This window comes from Trachypithecus francoisi, unplaced genomic scaffold (assembly GCF_009764315.1).
Source record: "Trachypithecus francoisi isolate TF-2019V2 unplaced genomic scaffold, Tfra_2.0 Lachesis_group3, whole genome shotgun sequence".
NCBI classification, from domain to species: Eukaryota; Metazoa; Chordata; class Mammalia; order Primates; family Cercopithecidae; genus Trachypithecus; species Trachypithecus francoisi.
The window spans coordinates 60,100,840-60,121,354 of NW_022681468.1; the positions used below are offsets into that span (position 1 = coordinate 60,100,840).

At 38.7% G+C, this 20,515-nt stretch overlaps 1 protein-coding gene across 2 annotated transcripts in view; it reads left to right on the forward strand.

Annotated features, from left to right (window-relative positions):
- MIS18BP1 (MIS18 binding protein 1) overlaps nucleotides 1-20,515 on the forward strand; it is a 63,943-nt gene that overhangs the window by 36,105 nt on the left and 7,323 nt on the right. For both annotated transcript variants that reach the window (XM_033188139.1, XM_033188140.1), the window contains exons 12-15: nucleotides 6,356-6,528; nucleotides 7,633-7,793; nucleotides 13,676-13,824; nucleotides 18,031-18,118. In XM_033188139.1, the coding sequence (XP_033044030.1) occupies nucleotides 6,356-6,528; nucleotides 7,633-7,793; nucleotides 13,676-13,824; nucleotides 18,031-18,118 (571 nt within the window). The remainder of the gene's footprint in view (nucleotides 1-6,355; nucleotides 6,529-7,632; nucleotides 7,794-13,675; nucleotides 13,825-18,030; nucleotides 18,119-20,515) is intronic.

Consider the following 20,515-nt stretch of genomic DNA (forward strand, 5'->3'; position numbering starts at 1 on the left):
ATGGGGAATAAGAAACCACAGAGATAATAGAAGAGAATGTGAAGATAAAGGAAGATGTTTGGTTGCTTACTTACTTATTTGTTTGTAAGATGGCTGTTGCCAGAGTATGATGGTATGATGATGGAAGTGATCTAGTGAAAAGAAAGGAAGATGTGATTGATAAAGGCAAGAAGAACACAGAACTAGACCACATCTAGTGTTCTACTGCCTTGTGTACTCCCCAAACTTAGAACAATTATAATTCATTTCATATCTGCCTTTAGAAAGATTCTTCCTAGGGCATCTCTGTGAAACTGTACTCTTCCTTTTTAAATTTTCTAAGTATTCCATCTCTGTCTTAATTTCAGGCAGAAAAGGCAATCTTCCTCTTACTTCCCAAAATTATTTTTCTTGTCTGCTTTCTTGCTATAGTATCCCCCTCAGTGATTTTTTGTCCTCACAAAACTCTAACTTTCTTTTTTGTGTAATGAGTCCCCAGTCTGTATCTCTGGCCCTGAATTCTTATATTTAGATTTGTATTTCCCTTTGTCTGCTGGGCATTACTATATAAACCTCACCTATGGGTCTGATGTAATATGTCAAAAGCAAACTTATTTTCCCCTGCTTGCCTACTTTGCGAACATTTCTTTTTCTGGAAATGTAATTCTTTCCATCAACTACATTTAAACTCTTTGTCATTATTGATTTTTTAAAAAAATTCAATTAGTTGCCAAAAAGCTATTCCACAGAGTCATTCTATCTGCACCTTGTTTTCTTGACGCTACCCTTTTAGGTCTTTGATGCCTTTTGCCTGAACTATGGAAGTAGTCTCATTTGTAGTTTCTTCTTTTTGCCTCTGTAACGTTTTTTATACGTCTCCAGGTTATTCTTTATACATTGTTGTGGTTCTGATCAAAAACTTGCATTGCATTCTTACTAATCTTCAGATTGTATCAAGATTCTTCTGCCTTTCATTGAGAGCAATCTGTATTATAGTCTTGATTATCCTTTCCAGCTATATCCCTTATCATTTCCTTATAATAAAGCTTCTCAACCTTTGCTGTATATTCAGATCATCTCAGGAGATTTTACAATGCCTGAACTGTAGAGATTCCAGTTCCCAGTAAGGTGGAATAAGTACACTCCCCTCTATTTCTTCTCTGCAGCTATAAAACCTAGACAGAGGCTGGCGCGGTAGCTCACGCCTGTAATCCCAGCACTTTGGAAGGCTGAGGTGGGTGGATCACCTGAGGTCAGGAGTTCAAGATCAGCTGGGCCCCCATGGTGAAATGCTGTCTCTACTAAAAATACAAAAATTAGCCGGGCATGGGGTGCGTGCCTGTAATCCCAGCTACTCCAGAGGCTGAGGCAGGAGAATCTCTTGAACCCAGGAGGCAGAGGTTGCAGTGAGCCGAGATTGTGCCATTGCACTCCAGCCTGGGCAACAAGAGCGAAACTCCGTCTCAAAAAAAAAAAAAACAAAAAAAAAACCCTAGAACAGAATGTATGGAGCAGCTTTTTGTTGACTTAGAAAAGTAAATAATAGCAGGTCAATTGTAGATTGGAATTTTAAGTACCACCAACTTAGCAGTGAGTTTCTAGTATTTTGTTTGGTGCCCTACAAGTGAGACTCGAGGATACTAGAAACCTAGAAGTGGGCATTGAAGCGTAACAAGGAGGGCTTAAAGAGGAGCTCTCCAGTTCTGGGTTGAGGAGCAGAAAGGGGGACTTCTGACACTCAGAAACAGTGGAGGAAATCCCCAGTTTTTTTTGTTTTTTGTTTTTTGTTTGACTTATTCTCTTAACTCCATGTAATCCTGCTACAATCACAGCATCAGCTGGGGCTGAGATATATCTAAAACTCTGAGAGATGAGAACCTCTTCTACAATTAGGAATGGTTGTCTCAAAACATGCCCGCGGGGCAAGGACCTGTTGCTTCTGTTCTCTTTCTGCTGTCTGTTGCTTGGTACTGGAGAAAAATTCAGTTGTGTGAAGCATACAGCAGAGCAGAGTAATGAAGCCCAAGCTTTCTGGCCAGAGAACTGACAAGGAAAACTCCAGGGAACTGGAAATCACGGAGAGAAAGGAACTAGGAAAAGCAACCCCATAAAGTTGTTTATGAACTTCTATGCCACCCAGGAGTTGTACATATGTGGACATGGTCCTAAAGAGCATATAAAAGACTGAGAACTGAACTAAGCAGTAGACCACACGCAGTTTCTAGGCTAGCTACTCAGTGTCCCACACACTAGGATAGATCCTAGCAGCACTGCAGAGCTTTGAAAAAGGAAACTGACATTGAAACAACAATGATAGTAGACTCAACATATAGCTTGGGATACAACCAGGTTGATGATCTGCTAAAATAAAAATAGTAACATTTCACTTGAAGCAGTAAAATATTGATTCTAAGTAGACTGTTGAAGTTAAGTATATTTAATGGCATCCCTAGAGCAACTTCTAAAAAAAACTATACAAAGAAATAAATTCAAACATAAATTAAAATACCAGAAAATCAGATAGCCCAAAAGAAGGCAAGGAAGAAGAGAAATGGAGGATTTTTTTTTACATAGAACAAGCAGAAAACAAATAATAAAATAATTGACCTAAATTCAACATAATTAAATTACATGGTCTAAACATACCAATTAAAAGACAGATTGTCAGAATGAATTTAAAAACATGATCTAACTATATGCTGTATACAAGAAACTCACTTTAAATATAATGATATAGGTAGTTTAAAGGATAGAAAAATGGTATCTAAACACAAACCAAAGCTTGAGTGGTTGTATTAATATCTGTCAAAATAGATTTTAGTAGGAAGAAAATAACCAGGAATAAAGAAAGACATTACAAATGATAGAAGGGTCAGTCAACAGGAAGGCATAAAATTCCTAAGTGTGTATGCACCTGACAATAAAACCTCAAAATACATGAATTAAAAACTGACAAAGCAGCAGACTAAACTGCAAGGATAGTTAAATCCACACTTGTAGGAAACCACCCTGCTCTTCTCTTGGTATTCGATATAACTGACAGAAAATTAGCAAGTATAGAGAACTGAATAACACCATCAGTCATTTGTATCTGATTCACACTTACAGAACATTCCACCCAATAATAAGAAAAAGAATAGGTTATTTCCAAGGATAGGTTGATCATTCATCAAGATAGAACATATACCAGATCATAAAACATCTTAACAGATTTAAAATTGCTGAAATCATACAAAGCATGTTCTCTGATGATAATTGAATTAAACTACAAATCAATAAAAGGAAAATTTCCAAGTGGTTTAAAATTAAATAACTTACATTTAAATAATCTGTGGGTCAAAGAAGAAGACTCAGTAGAAAATATTCTCTTTTTTTATTTTTTTCTTTTTGGAGACGGAGTCTCACTCTGTCACCCAGGCTGGAGTGCAGTGATGCATCTCAGCTCACTGCAACCTCCGCCTCCTAGGTTTAAGCAACTCTCCTGCCTCAGCCTCCCAAGTAGCTGGGATTACAGGCGTGCGCCACTATATCCAGCTAATTTTTGTATTTTTAGTGGAGGTGAGGTTTCACCATGTTGGCCATGCTGGTCTTGAACACCTGACCTCAAGTGATTCACCCACCTTGGCCTCCCAAAATGCTAGGATTACAGGTGTGAGCCACCAGCCCGGCCAGATATTCTTAACTGAACAAAAATGAAAATATATTAAAATTTGCAGGATGGGCCTAGGAGTTCATAAACAACTTTAAAGGGTGCTATGCCAAGTTCCTCCCTCTCCCTGATTTCTGTCATACTTTCTACATAAATTATGGTGCATTCTTTCAGTGGACTACTAAGCAGTAAAAAGGAAGAACTATTGATACATACAACAACCTGGTTGAATTTCAAAGGCATATTGAGTGAAGGAAGCCAACTCAAAGGCTTATATACTATATGATTCCATTTATATGACATTCTGGAAAAGTGTGCTACACACTTTTAAATGACCAGATTTCACAAGAACTCACTATCAAAAGAATGGTACCAAGAGGGATGGTGCTAAATCATTTATGAGGAATCGACCTCCATTAACCAGTCACCTCCCCCTAGGCCCCACTTCCAATACTGGGGATACATTTCAATATGAGTCTTGGGTAGGGGCACGTATTTAAACTATATCAATAAATAAGAATTATTTAAGCCAAGGATTCAAGACAAATGGACCTTAGAATAGCATACACAAACGTAGAAAGAAAGAGGGCATATTTAGAAATACTGAAAGAATGGGTGTGGGGTTTGTGCCTGTAGTGCCAACCACTAGGGAGGTGGAGTCAGGGGGATCGCCTGAGCCCAGAAGTTGGAGGCCACACTGAGCTATGATAATGCCTGGCACTCCTGTGTGGGCAACAGATTGAGACCCTGTCTCTTTAAAAAAAAAAAAAGAAAGAAAAATAAAAAAGGCCAGAATGACTGGAATACTGAAAGTTGACCAAAGAGCAGTACAAGATGAGACTAGAGAGTTGGGCAAGGAACAATACAGCGTTACACTAAGGATTTGGGGTTTTATGCTAATAATGAAACAAGTTGTAAACATGGTGTGATATGTTTAAGTGTGTCTTTTTAAATTATCTGGAATAATCTAGAGGAGATGTGTTAAGTACTAGTTTCTTATTAAATACATTATTATTTGTGTTATATAAAATAGTTCTTTTAGACAGTCGTAGACTTAGAAATTAGCCACACAGGCCGGGCGCGGTGGCTCAAGCCTGTAATCCCAGCACTTTGGGAGGCCGAGACAGGCGGATCACGAGGTCAGGAGATCGAGACCATCCTGGCTAACACGGTGAAACCCCGTCTCTACTAAAAAATACAAAAAAAACTAGCCGGGCGAGGTGGCGGGCGCCTATGGTCCCAGCTACTCGGGAGGCTGAGGCAGGAGAATGGCGTAAACCCGGGAAGCGGAGCTTGCAGTGAGCTGAGATCCGGCCACTGCACTCCAGCCTGGGCGACAGAGCGAGACTCCGTCTCAAAAAAAAAAAAAAAAAAAAGAAATTAGCCACACACACAAATAGAGAAGCTTGAGTTCCCAAGTCCTTCTAGTTTTTCACTTTAGAACACCTGTGGAATGATTAATTATGTAAAATAATTCATTAACAAGTATTTAATGCTCATAAGTATTCTTTTCTGCATGGAATAGTATGCTGTGGTCAACTGGTAGCTGTTTACAAGAGCTGATAGTTAAATTTTGGGGAATTTTAAAAATTGAGTGTTAAAGTCCTTAAAAATTAAATTATATAAACTTATTTAAAACAAAGATAATGCTCAAAACTCATTACTTCTTAATTATTTTACATTTTATTATATATGCTCTTGAGACTCTTCACCTCTGTTGTATGGTGGAAATACTATATAATTGTGTGCTATCACACGTGTTTTATCAACGCCACAGTCAGTGACATGAGGGTAGCTTGACATCAACCCCAATGGGAATACTGACCCTTTGAAAATCATCAGACTTTATAAATCAAGGCTGTTTAACCCCAGAGAGCTGATTAAAAATTTTCCCGCATACTGCTGCATGAAACCTATATCTATTAATTGGAATCCAGGTAGAAATAAAAATATTTTGCCAAAGAAACAGATTAAAAATAAAGACTTGGTATAGTTGAAATAACATTGTTAATATCACTTTTACACTAATGAGTTACATAGATGTTTTCTGACTAAATTGTCAATCTCACCACAATGCATAAAATCTTTATGGGGAGAGTGGGGGTGGTAACTTGTATACCAGGTTCTAAATCATTTACAAAGGAACTTGTAGAATGTAACTCAAATGTTAAATTAGGGACTTCCTTATAGTTTTCTCTTTCAATTTTCATTTTCCTTAATTAACAGAGCATATATCTAAAATGCTGAGTTCTACAAAGTATAGTAGAATGAAAGCAAGCATAACACTTTTTAATAGCTTATAACCTAGACTATATAAGAGAACTAAGAGCTTATTGTCCAATATACTTAGCACCAGTAAGATTTAAGGTAACAGTGTAGAAAATTTGGTCATGCCAGAGTCTCCTAAAAAACCGTATCATCGATTAGTTGGACTTAAGAAAAAAAAAATGTTGAAAGGCTGAGGGTCATTTTTCAGGCTTAATAAAACACATCAAAATAGTTAGAAGACATCTACTAGATAGGTAAAATTACATCTTCATATTTTAAGCACTAGAGTAAGTTACTGAGGGGAGGGAATAATATCTATCTTAATTGTTATCCAGAATGATTTCGATAAAACCAATTCCTTCATCTCAGTAAATCTCATCAGTTCAGGGGTATGCTTTTAAGAGGTTATTGTCATTGGTTTGAATTTCTTATTCTTTAATTGGTTTTGATCTTCCATAGTGCTTTTGCATCTCTTCCAAAGCACAAACCTGGTTTCTGGTCAGATGTAGCTGCAGCTGTAGGTTCTCGATCTGCTGAAGAATGCCAGAGGAAATACATGGAAAATCCCAGAGGAAAAGGATCCCAGAAACATGTCACTAAGAAAAAGCCAGCCAATTCCAAAGGCCAAAATGGTAAACTTCATAGTAAATAGTTTTTTTCGTAGTATTCAGTGTTGATTTCTGATCACTGAAATCAGATATATTTTATATTTATCCATGAATATTAATAGGTATTTTCTTAAAATATTAAAGCTAGAAAGAATTTCAGAAATCATCTGTTTAATTTTTAAGTCTTACCTAGGTCTCTACTTCCATCAGTAGTAGTTTAGTAGCCTTGTGCTTTGAGTTTTAGGAATTCTGCAGTTAGATTCAGAGATTTCAATATCTGAATTATTGTTCTGAGGGTTTAATTAAAAGGCACTTGGGTCAGATCCCCAAGTAATTTATGAGAAAGCTCAGAAAATATTCAGTTTTCATAGTCCCATGATTACATACTCCTGTTCATGAGTACTAGTAAAAAAGGTTAATTATGCCAGAGAATTTCTGTAATAAGCATTAGTGAGAACCCAGTACCCCGTCATAATTCAATAAGGTTTATATATTTTAGCAAAATCAATAAATTAGGCATTCAGCAAGAGGCAATGTAGAGGCAATCATTCTTGCAGTGTAAAGATCTTTTTGGCCAGGCATGGTGGCTCATGCATGTAATCTCAGCACTTTGGGAGGCCGAGGTGGACCGATTACTTGAGCTTACAAGTTCAAGACCAGCCTGGGCAACATGGCAAAACCCCATCTCTAGAAAAAAAAAAAGATCTTTTTAACCTCACCCTGCCTAATCTTAGCTTCTTCATGAGTATCCTATGGGCTAATCATATTGCACAAATCCCAGATCCCAGTGTAGAAATAATCATTTGTTCTATAGGAGACTTGTAAAATAAAAAGCTAAGTTTTCATTCTCTTTTTCCTTTCTTTATCTATATCTACATTTTTTAGAGAGATGGGGTCTTACTGTATTGCCCAGGCAGGTCTTGAACTCCTGGGCTCAAGCATTCCTCCTGCCTTGGCCTCCCGAAGTACTGGGGTTACAGGGATGAGCCACTGAGCCTGGCCAAGGCTGAGTTTCTTTTCTTTTTTTAACATGAATGCACAATTTAGATTTTGCAAAGGCTGTTAACTTTATAGAGCAGTTACTATAAATAACCAAATCCTTATCAAAATGGTTTGCTGACTCTTCAGGCAAGCGAGGTGATGCTGATCAGAAACAAACTATTAAGATAACTGCCAAAGTGGGAACTCTTAAAAGGAAGCAACAGATGAGGGAATTTCTGGAACAGTTGCCAAAAGATGACCATGATGATTTTTTCAGTACAACACCTTTACAGCATCAAAGAATACTGGTAAGAGGCACAAAATCATTGTTTTCCTTATCTGTATTGACTTTTGTATCTTTCATTTTTATGTATGGTAGTGTTCATCACTAATATTTAGGCGAAGGATCAGTAGCCTCCCTAGACATGATTGTAGTCTTATGGCAAACAATGTGCTGATATATGCCATTCTTACTAGTTTCCAGAGTCTGCACTTCAGTCGGTTCAAAGTTAATGTTTGTAGAACCAAACAGTAAACTTAGAATTAGGCGAAACATATATAAAGTTTAATATACTACCAAGCAAACTTTTTTTTAAAGGTGATAAAAGATACGGTGTAGTAATTGAAAGTAGGGATTAAATGATAGTAGCACAGTATTAAAAGATTTGAATGTATGAAAGAATTTTTGTCATATGAAGAGTAGAATAACTAAAAATTTCAGTGGAGTAAAATATTCATAGCAAATAAAACCAAGCTAGTATCTGTAATATGAACAAGTCATTCAAATGTTACTGGAATAACAAAGAGTACCAAGATCACAGAAAAGGTGTGAAAAAGAAGAAATTCAAAAGGCTGAATAAACACTTGGGGAAGTGGTCATTTTAGTTAGTAATTCAAGAAAGTAAAGTAAATTATATATGTATACTTTCTAAGTTACAGAATCTTAAAAAAAAGTAAGTTAAAATATCCACTGCTAACAGAAGCAGTGGTGATACTGATACAGTCATACATCAGTGGGCATACAAATTGAATCGTACCTTTTAGTAAGAAAGCATTATAGCAATATATTATAAAAGCCATAAAGATTTATTCTATTTTTTTTTTTTTTTTTTTTTTGAGACGGAGTCTTGCTCTGCTGCCCAGGCTGGAGTGCTGTGGCCGGACCTCAGCTCACTGCAAGCTCCGCCTCCGGGGTTCACGCCATTCTCCTGCCTCAGCCTCCCGAGTAGCTGGGACTACAGGTGACTGCCACCTCGCCCAGCTAATTTTTTTGTATTTTTTAGTAGAGATGGGGTTTCACCGTGTTAGCCAGGATGGTCTCGATCTCCTGACCTTGTGATCCGCCCGTCTCGGCCTCCCAAAGTGCTGGGATTACAGGCGTGAGCCACCACGCCCGGCAAGATTTATTCTATTCTTGAGAGTTTATCCTAAGAAATCCAAAAGCCCAAAATCTTTGCAAGATATTTATTGCAGTTTTATCTTTATAGCAAAAAACTGGAAACAATCTGTATATCCAGTTTTTCATAAACACAGTGAAATAGAATACAGATATTAAATGCACATTTAAGACTTTCTAGAATCTAAATATAAATGTTAAGAATATTAAGATTAGCCGGGCGTGGTGGCTCACGCCTGTAATCCCAGCACTTTGGGAGGCCGAGACGAGTGGATCATGAGGTCAGGAGATCAAGACCATTCTGGCCAACATGGTGAAACCCTGTCTCTACTAAAAATACAAAAATTAGACGAGCGTGGTGGCGCGTGCCTATAATCCCAGCTACTTGGGAGGCTGAGGCAGGAGAATCGCTTGAACCCCCTAGACAAAGGTTGCAGCCACGCACTGCAGCCTGGAGACAAAGCAAGACTCCGTCTCAAAAAAAGAAAAAAAAAAAGATTATTAAGATTAAAGTAATGCAGAAATGTGTAGATAATAGACAACTGGACTATTGAGTATAAGAATTCAAACAGTTAGTGAGCTAGACATAAGCGTAATTTTTTCATCTACCAATTTCTTGTCATTAAATCATCTTCAATTTAAAAAGGCTACACAATGCTTTACAAAGTTTAGTAGCATTAGCTGGGCCCCCTTTTTGCTTACACTGGTTATAGAGGGAAGTCTTAAGAGAGCCACCAGATGCCCTGACAAATGTTTTCTTCAAAACACTGTGGTCCACTAGGGGTTGTACCCTTTATGTTATCCCACCATCATTTCAGGTTCTATATGTGTATATTTTAGCCTAAATGCAATAGTAGCATCATAAAGAACAGAACTGCTGGGCATGGTGGCTCACGCCTGTAATCCCAGCACTTTGGGAGGCCAAGGTGGGCAGATCACCTGAGATCAGGAGTTCAAGACCAGTCTGGCCAACATGGTGAAACCCCATCTCTACTAAAAATACAAAAATTAGCTGGTGTGGTGGTGGGCATCTGTAGTCCCAGCTACTCAGGATGCTGAGGCGAGATAACTGCTTGAACCCAGGAGTGGGAGGTTGCAGTGAGCCGAGATGGCACCATTGCACTCCATCCTGGGCAACAAGAACGAAACTCCATCTCACAAAAATAGAAATGTAAAGAACAGAACTAAAGTAGAAATAGACAGCATCAAATTATCTCATTTTCTGTGACATAGTTAACACTGCTTGAGTTCCTACTGAGGGCTAAGCATAATATTAAGTGAATTAGAGTTTTGTTCTGTTGATACGAAAGGTCACATTTGTTTGCATATTGTCTATGGCTGCTTTCATGTTACAGTGCAGAGTTGAGTAGTTAGAACAGAGACTGGACCACAAAACCTAAAATATTCACTATCTGATTCTTTACAGAAAACATTTGCTGACCTCTGGTCTACATAACCTTTAGAAATAGGTGTTATTATCTCTGTTTTACACAAGAGAAATTAAGTCTTTTAAAGGCTAAGGCTGTGTCCTTGTCCTTGTTCCTTGACCTTAAAATTTCTAGCAGACACAGCCTGAACCTGTGCAACCAGCAGACCACCATCATTCTTGTTTATCTTCTGTCAGGGAGAGCCTCAGCACCTTAGACCTATATAGTGTAGGATGAATCCCTTCTGTTACTGGCAGCGAATCCATACGGGTCTGCAGAAACCACAGTTCTTACCTCCTCAGAAGAAAGAATTCTGGCCAGGTGTGGTGGCTTATGCCTATAGTCCCAGCACTTTGGGAGGCCGAGGTAGGAGGATCCCTTGAGCCCAGGAGCTTAAGACCAGCCTGGGCAATATAGGGAGACTCCGTCTCCATTTTTTTTTTTAATAATAATTATAAAAATTTTTTAAACAGAGAATTTGACCAAGGAAACATAAGGCAGAAGGAGAAACCAAGGCAAGTTTTAGTGCAGGAATGAAAGTTTATTTAAAAACTTTAAAGCAGGAACCAAAGGAAGGAAAGTACTCTCAGAAGAGGGCCAAGCCAGTGACTTGAAGCATGGTTTAACTTTGTGACTTGGGGTTTTATATGTTGGCATGCTTCTGGGGGTCATGTGTTCCTTCTCTTCTGATTCTGACTTTGGGGTAGGCTGTCTGCATGCTCAGTGGTGTGCTAGCACTTAGGAGGGGAGCAAGTTACAGTGTGTTTACTGGATTTGCACACACAGGCTCACTTGAGGCTTTCTTCCCTTACCAGTCGAATGTCTATAGGAGGTCATATACCAGTTAAACTCCTCCATTTTGCCTCTTAATGCACATGCTTGAGCCCACTCGCCCAACTTCTGAGATCTTATCAGGAAGCTGCTCACCACCAATTTTAGGTGTTTCTGTTTATTGAGAGATTGCCTTTCCCTGGTGCTGGCTGCGATTAATTATTATTTTAGAGACACAGTTAACAACCACCTGACCATCATAGGATGGTTGCCTAACAACATTCCTGGTAGGGGATGGGGAGGCCCGCTCATTCCCTGCTTATCCCTGACTAGCTGCCTGCTGTAACATTCCCACTTCCACAAGTCACCAGTCAAGGTTAGCTGTTTCCAGCTGGAGGAAGCTAATGGTGTTTATGGCCCAGGGGAGGTTAGGCTTGTTTCGACCCAGAGCTGTTTCAAGCCCAGGGGAGGTTAGGCTTGATGGCTTGTTTCCAACGTAGTCAGTGGGATGGAGCTGGGAGGAATAGACAAGATGGAGGAAGAGAGAGAGATTAGGGCCCATATACACATTAAGGTTATACACCTACATGTGCAAACAAATGGTGCACTGCCTCCAAACAAATCCCCAGTTAAGAGGACTGGGTAGAGTTCCAAACGCCTTGCCTCACTTTCAAACGGCCCCCACCAGGGGACTGAGTCCAATGTGAGCAAAGCCTGAGGGTGCCACAAATACAAATGCATAAAAATGGCCAAATGGTGATACCAACAGCTAAGTCTAAACAGAGCAGAGACCCAGCAACACCCTGTAAGAGTCAGAGGGAGGCTAGGTGCACATCAGCAGCTCGCCTGGTTCCAACGTTTGTTGACTTCTTCAAAATGTCACAGTCTCTTTGTATCAGTGAAGCTTTGGAAGCAGCAGATGCTGTGACAGAAAGAGAAAAGGAGGTTCCGCAAGACAAAGGCACATTGGCAGCTGCTGGAAGCTCCCCTAATATTCTTTCTACGGGGTCGGCTAGCCACAAGCAGCTGGCACTCACAGGTGGCCCCATCGCCCCATCCAACAGAATATCAGATAGGTGGGTCTGGAGCCTCCTGTGCATACACAGGGCTCCCTGTATGGGCCACCAAAAATTGTAACCAGCATAGTAGTCCAACTACTCGCCACTTATGAAAAGAAGACAATATAACAAGAGCAAGGTGTGACAGAGTTTTATTATCTGTGCCAGCAAAGGGAAGTGTGGGTGAAATTCCAAAAATTCCAGTCTTCAATTTGTGGAGTGAACATAGGAGTTTTTAAAGAGAGAATGGTTTGGAATGCAAGAGAGGAGGGGTTAGGAGGTGTCAGGTGGCTCAGTGTGCTTCAACAGCTTATCTTGAAATATTATTCCATTTGGTGAAGGGACCAGCACCATCCTGGGCCCAACCAGGTTACAAATTAATTGTAGTAAATCTTGCAGTAAATTTCTAGATGGGAGTGAGTTTTGGCCTTGACTGGGGAGAGAATTATGGAAGTATCCAATTTGTGCCAGGATCCAGCCCCTGAAGCTTCTAAGGAAATACATGACCAGATAAACGAGCATGGTGTGCACTTAAAAAGTGTCTAGGTAAATACATGTGCATAAGGCATGGCAGCATAGAATGGGTAAAGAAAGGGAATGGAGGTTCACATTTTGAGGCTGTATTTCTTTCTTTTTTTTTTTTTTGAGACGGAGTCTCGCTCTGTGGCCCAGGCTGGAGTGCAGTGGCCGGATCTCAGCTCACTGCAACCTCCTTCTCCCAGGTTCACGCCATTCTCCTGCCTCAGCCTCCCGAGTGGCTGGGACTACAGGCACCCACCACCTCACCCAGCTAGTTTTTTTTTTGTATTTTTTTTTTTTTTTAGTAGTGACGGGGTTTCACCGTGTTCGCCAGGATGATCTCGATCTCCTGACCTCGTGATCCGCCCGTCTCGGCCTCCCAAAGTGCTGGGATTACAGGCTTGAGCCACCGCGCCCGGCCAGAGGCTGTATTTCAAGATGAATGGAAACACATAGGCAGTTTATCTCAAAGTTGTATCTTAAAATTGGGGAGAAAGGAAGAAAAAAGTTTTAAAACCTGGTTTGAAGCCACACTACTCGGTTACAGGCTGAATAAAGAGGGTGACAAATACAGTTTCTCAGAAACATTTAATAGAGACTTTTGAGCAGAAGCCATCTCTTGGGTGGCCACAAGATGGTGGATTTATGCACTGTTATCACCCCAGACCCAGGGTTTATATACCATAGGGAATTTGCCTAAGGGCCGGATTTATGGTAAGTATGTGTTTAAGATAACACCAAGGTTGTTTTGACCTAAGGACAAAATTTCTGGTAAGTACATGGAAGTAGAAATCTTAGGGGCATTTCCAGAACCGGGTTTAATCAGAGGTCAGCATGGTGAATTAGCATCTAAAATGGAGTTCCTCTAGCCTCTACTCCTCTACCTACTACTGTTTTTAATTATCTAACTTGAAAAGTTATAAGGAGAACCAACTTATCAGTCCTCCAAAAATTATTTTGTGATAATGAGAAAATACATTTTATGAGGTGCCTGCTGATAATAAATACTTGTTTTCTAGTTGCCAAGTTTCCAGGACAGTGAAGATGATGATGATATTCTGCCAAATATGGACAAAAATCCAACAACTCCATCATCAGTTATCTTTCCATTGGTAAAAACTCCTCAATGTCAGCATGTCAGTCCTGGCATGCTAGCTTCTATAAATAGGTAAATATTCATGCATATGATATTTTAATTCTCTGCATCAGAGCAGTGAGGAACATTTAAACATTTCATGAGGACCATAGATGCCAGTAATGGGAAAAGTCATTATTTAAAAAATCAAGAATATATAGTTTCTAGAAGTTAAGGATGGACAATTTTATCAAGTCAGGGTTCTATTCAATAAATAGCATTGTGATATAATCCACATTTACTTCTGGATCAATTCAAAATGGATCAAGGTTTTACTTGTAAAAAACTAAAAAAAAAAAAAAAACTAAACTAAAGAAACCTTGGAGAATTATTTTATAATACCAGATTAGTGATGGTCTTTCTAACTATAATATAAAACCTACAAGCCATTAATGAAAAGATGAATAAAGTCAACTGTATAAAAATGTTTAACACATTTTACTTGGTACCAACCACTACAAACAAAAGACAACCTGAGAAAAGAATATATGCAGCTTGTCACAGACAAAAGGCTAATTTCTGTAATATATACAGCATTCCTACAAATTAACAAGGAATTCATTGTTAATTTTCGTGCATTGCTAGTGAGAAGGTAAATTAGTGCGATCTTTGCGGCAACAGTTTGTAAGTATCAAAATTATAAATGCACATACCCTTTGACTTAGGAAGTTTACTTATAGAATTGTGAATGTACAGCTTATTCATGGTAGCATTGTTTAAATTGCAGTACCTCAAAAATCTATCAGTAGGGACTAATTAAATGAATCCTTGTCCATTATGTAGTCATAGAAATTAATGAAGAGCCAGGCACAGTGGCTGAAGCCTGTAATCCCAGCACTTTGGGAGGCTGAGGTGGGAGGATCACTTGAGCCCAGGAGTTCAAGACCATCATGGGCAACATAGAAAGACCCCATTTCTACCAAAAAAAAAAAAGTTAGCAGGATGCAGTGGGGAAAGCCTGTGGTCCCAGCTACTAGGGAGGCTGATGTAGAAGGATTGCTTGAGTCCCAGAGGTCTAGGCTGCAGTGAGCTGTGATTGCAACAGTTGCACTCTAGCCTGGACAACAGAGTGAGATCCTGTCTCAAAAAAAAAAAAAAAGGAATTAATGAAGATATTTTTTATTGCTGTCATGATAAAATGCCTAAGATACATTAAATGGAAAAAAGGTAGATGTAGTGAATAATATACTGTTTGTGTAAATAGAACCTATATGTGTGTATGCATATATGTATATACTTGTGTGTGTATATATAATTGCTTTTATTAGATTAAGTATTTCTAAAAGGATGCATAAGAAACCAAAACATCGGTGATCTTTAGGGAGAACTAAGGTAGCTAGAGGAAGGAGAGGAGGGGGGCTTTTGAATTTTGAACCACGTGAAGACAGGAACAATTTGAAACATATACATAAATAAAATTAAGAAAAAAGTAGGGGTGACTAACAATAAAATTTCACCAAAAAAAGATGGAAAGTAGTAAGAATGAGGCCTGAAAATAGGCTATTCCATTTGGCGAGTAAGAGGCTATTGCTGATCTTAGAGTAATTTCCACAGAATGAGAGGCAGAAGCAAGATAATAATGACTGAGAAAAAAACTATTCAGTACTCTCAGGAAGCTTGCTAAAATTTTAATTTGCACTTATTAGATAAAAATATAATTTTCCTAGGCATCTAAAAGTTATTTTTTATTTTAGTATTTAGTGCAGGTGAAAGCATATTGAGAATACAATTTTGGACAGACTTTTTGATAAGCACTTTGACCAAATCATCAAAAGCTTTAAAATATTCATCCTTGGCCGGCGCGGTAGCTCACACCTGTAATCCCAGCACTTTGGGAGGCTGAGGCCAACGGATCACGAGGTCAGAAGTTCGAGACCAGTCTGGCCAACATAGTGAAACCCTGTCTCTACTAAAAATACAAAAAATTAGCCAGGTGTGGGGGTGTGCGCCTGTAATCCTACCTACCAAGGAGGCTGAGGCAGGAGAATCATGTGAACCCGGAAGGTGGAGGTTACAGTGAGCCGAGATCACGCCATTGCACTCCAGCCTGGGTGACAGTGCGAGACTCCATCTCAAAAAAAAAAAAAAAAAATTCATCCTTTTGGCCATTGAATTTTATTAGACACTTTAAGGAAATATGAGATTTGGACAGGCATGTATTTATATGAACAAAGATGTTCATCATAAAACAATACTGAAAGTTTGAGAATGACCAAAACATCCAAAAATAAGGAAAGTTATAAATTAAGATTTATCCATATAATGGAATATGAAACAAATCATGTCTTCAAGAATGTTTAATGACAGAAAAATATCCACTGGATAGTAGTTTTTTAAAGCTAGGAAAACTATATTCAGTATGATCCCAATTTTATGTAGCAAATTCATAAGGAAGGAAATTTCTTAACTTATACATCACCAGCCATTATTTCTAGGTTGTAGAATGACACCAGTGTGGGTTGTGGGTTTTTGTTTTTTGTTTTGGGGGATATTTTCTTCCATTTACATCACTTTTACAATTAAGGAAATCCGATAGACTCACTTATGTCATGAATCTATATTGTCTAAAACTTTTTCTTAAAAAAAAGATTTTCTTAGGCTTCTTCACTATCTTTGACTTTACTATCTCTAGTAATTGATGAACTTTTCATAACAGTTTTAAGTAATCAAACAGTTGTATCACTTCAGAGTGAAAAACTCTTTGTCTTCAGAGACATCTCTTTGACAATAGACTTACCAGTTGCTGATCCTGAACAACTGGCTAGGCCTGTTCATTTGTTTTTTGTTTGTTTTTGAGATGGAGTTGCTCAGGTTGGAGAGCAGTGGCACGATCTCGGCTCACTACCACCTCCATCTACCAGGTTCAAGCAATTCTCATGCCCTCAGCCTTCCAAGTAGCTGGAATTACAGGCGCATGCCACCGTGCCCGGCTAATTTTTGTTTTTAGTAGAGATGGGGTTTCACCATGTTGCCCAGGCTGGTCTTGAACTCCTGACCTCAGGTAATCCACCAGCCTCAGCCTCCCAAAGTGCTGGGATCGCACCTGTTCATTTGTTAAGCAGTTTGCTAATACCTGATGAGGTCTATTCATTGCTATACAGCAGTGTTTGATTCAGATAAGTATCTTAATACAGTCACATTTCTACATGTCATGCCTTTAAGGTTGTTCCCAAATAGTCATAAAGAACAGGATACTCAGGTATGTAAGATCTTAGAGGTAAGGGAGAGTATGGAAATGGGTGTTCGGCTGGTATTTACTGTCATAAGTGCGATTAGGAATTGTGGGTTTAAGGAATTAAAAACAACCATTCTACTTGGCTTTTAATCTCGTCAGTTATGAGTCAAGCCTATTTACTTGTAAGGGAAGAGATAAGGTAAAGGAAATGAAAAAAACAAAAAAAAATTTGGTGGTTGATATGGGGAATTCAAGAAAGACACAGTTTTGTAGAAATAAAAGGCTTGATGAGCTGGATTGGAAACCCAGCACAGTTGAAAAAATTGAGGGTTTTCAATCACCAGGCATATCTTTAAAGTGAATAAACTGAGATTCAATTCGTATAGGGAAGGAAGTGAACAGGAGAGATAATGGTATAGCAAAAGGGAGTCCAAGAACCAGAGGTCTCAGTGGGAGTTTTGGAAAATGAAGAGAGGCAGCAAGATACTGGAAAGAGCTTAGATGGTACAATGAACAGTAAGCAAAGCATAATTTCCCAAAATAGTCTTATTCAGTATTTCCTTTAAAATGTTTAAGCGTTTTGCCCCTCTCCATAGGCACATTGTATTGTCCTCTTTTAAATACAGAATGTACTTTTTAAAGATGGAAATACATTTGAGGTCAGGCATGGTGGCTCACGCCTGTTATCCCAACACTTTGGGAGGCCCAGGAGGGCAGATTGCTTGATGAGCTCAGGAGTTCGAGAGCAGCCTGGGCAATGTGGCGAAACCCTGTCTCTTAAGAAAAATACAAAGATTAGCCAGGCGTGATGGCGCGTGCCTGTAGTCCAAGCTACGTGGGAGGCTGAGTTGGAAGGATCACTTGAGCCCAGGAGGCTGAGGCTACAGTGAGCCATTATCATGTTACTGCACTCCAGCCTGGGCAACAGAGTGAGAGAGACCCTGTTTCAAAAAAAGAAATACATTTGAAATTAATTAGGCAATTGTTGTTCAACCTGTGGTTAAAAGTATGACAGTTAACTTAAAATTATTAAGTTGACTTAAAATTATTTTGTATTCAAACAGGAATGATTGTGATAAATATGTTTTTCGTATGCAAAAATATCATAAAAGTAATGGTGGTATTGTCTGGGGCAACATCAAGAAAAAATTAGTAAGTATTTTTCTTTATCCAACACATATCTATGAAACAACTTTAATATAAACTGTGGTAGTTATAAGTGATGTAACAGTCCCTGTCCCTAAGGTGATTATAATGTAACAAGTTACAATAATGAAGCCATGAATGAGGTAAGTACATAAGTCCTATAGGATTACAGATGGCATCACATAGACTGAAACATTGGAGCAAGGGGAAAATGCGTAAAAACTTTGATTTTTGGGAAATGAAGGGTGAGAAAAATATACACAGGTCTGGGAAGGATATTTCAGGCAAAACACAAAAGCTTATCTGTTCAAGGATTAAAGAATAATTCAGACTGAGTCATGATTCTCATAAAGTAAGACATTTCATCAAATCCTATGTAACTTTAAAATGGTTTCAAGTGTTTTTCAGATGTAGCTACTTAATTTTTTTTTTTTTTTTTTTTAACATTCTAACATTAAAATCCAACTACAGAAATTTTTTTTTTTTTTTTTTTTGTTGAGACGGAGTCTCGCTCTGTCGTCCGGGCTGGAGTGCGGTGGCCGGATCTCAGCTCACTGCAAGCTCCGCCTCCCCGGTTTACGCCATTCTCCTGCCTCAGCCTCCCGAGTAGCTGGGACTACAGGCGCCCGCCACCTCGCCCGGCTAGCTTTTTGTATTTTTTTAGTAGAGACGGGGTTTCACCGTGGTAGCCAGGATGGTCTTGATCTCCTGACCTCGTGATCCGCCCGTCTCGGCCTCCCAAAGTGCTGGGATTACAGGCTTGAGCCACCGCGCCCGGCCAGAAAAATTTTTAACTAAAAGATGTCTTAATAGAATGATCTATATCCCTCAGAAAAAAGATTAGGACAATCCTTTATCCCCTTGAATTACTTTTTAAATTTTTAATTTCTGATTTTAATTGCAATAACTGATTATCAATCAGATATAAGTACTAGGTTTCTGGAAAAAGTATTTCATCTCAAATTTCGTCAAAGTAAGTAGCTAATCTTAGAAAATGGTAACTTATGGGAACCCCTTTGAGTCCCTTGCTTTATGACACTGAGCAAGTTACTTAAGCTTTCTAGTATCATTTTATTCATGTGTGGTATGACAGTGGGGATCATGATTATATTGATTTATGTTACCAAATGATTTTGAGGGCTAAATGATATAATACAGTGTTTTACCTCATGTCAGAAAAAAATACATTTATATCACAGTCTGTGAGCATGAATTTGTATCTCAAAAATTTCTTCAAACAGTACTTACTCTTAGTATGGGGCTATTATATTTTTTATTCTGTTACTTTTTATTTTTAAAAGATTTAAGGATTGCCAGCCATGGTCAATAGTTTGATAAGCATTGTAATGTGTGTGAGCATGTACTTCAAACTTGCCATTTACATTACCATTTTAGCCAAGAATTTCAAGTACAGAGAATTAAAATTCTCCCAGTACAAAACATTGTACTGTTAAATTAACAGACTGTAGGTAAAATACAGTAATTACTATTCTTTTTTTTTTTTTTTTTTTTTTATTATACTTTAAGTTCTAGGGTACATGTGCATGACGTTTATATCATGTATAACTCCCCAATGCAATCCCTCCCTCCTTCCCCCTCCCCATGATAGGCCCCAGTGTGTGATGTTCCCCTTCCCGAGTCCAAGTGATCTCATTGTTCAGTTCCCACCTATGAGTGAGAACATGCGGTGTTTGGTTTTCTCTTCTTGTGATAGTTTGCTAAGAATGATGGTTTCCAGCTGCATCCATGTCCCTACAAAGGACGCAAACTCATCCTTTTTGATGGCTGCATAGTATTCCATGGTGTATATGTGCCACATTTTCTTAATCCAGTCTGTCACAGATGGACATTTGGGTTGATTCCAAGTCTTTGCTATTGTGAATAGTGCCGCAATAAACAAACGTGTGCATGTGTCTTTGTAGTAGAGTAATTTATAATCCTTTGGGTATATACCCAGTAGTGGGATGGCTGGGTCATATGGTACATCTAGTTCTAGATCCTTGAGGAATCGCCATACTGTTTTCCATAATGGTTGAACTAGTTTACAATCCCACCAACAGTGTAAAAGTGTTCCTATTTCTCCACATCCTCTCCAACACCTGTTGTTTCCTGACTTCTTAATGATTGCCATTCTAACTGGTGTGAGATGGTATCTCATTGTGGTTTTGATTTGCATTTCTCTGATGGCCAGTGATGATGAGCATTTTTTCATGTGTCTGTTGGCTGTATGGATGTCTTCTTTTGAGAAATGTCTGTTCATATCCTTTCCCCACTTTTTGATGGGGTTGTTTGCTTTTTTCTTGTATATTTGTTTGAGTTCTTGGTAGATTCTGGATATTAGCCCTTTGTCAGATGAGTAGGTTGCAAAAATTTTTTCCCATTCTGTAGGTTGCCTGTTCACTC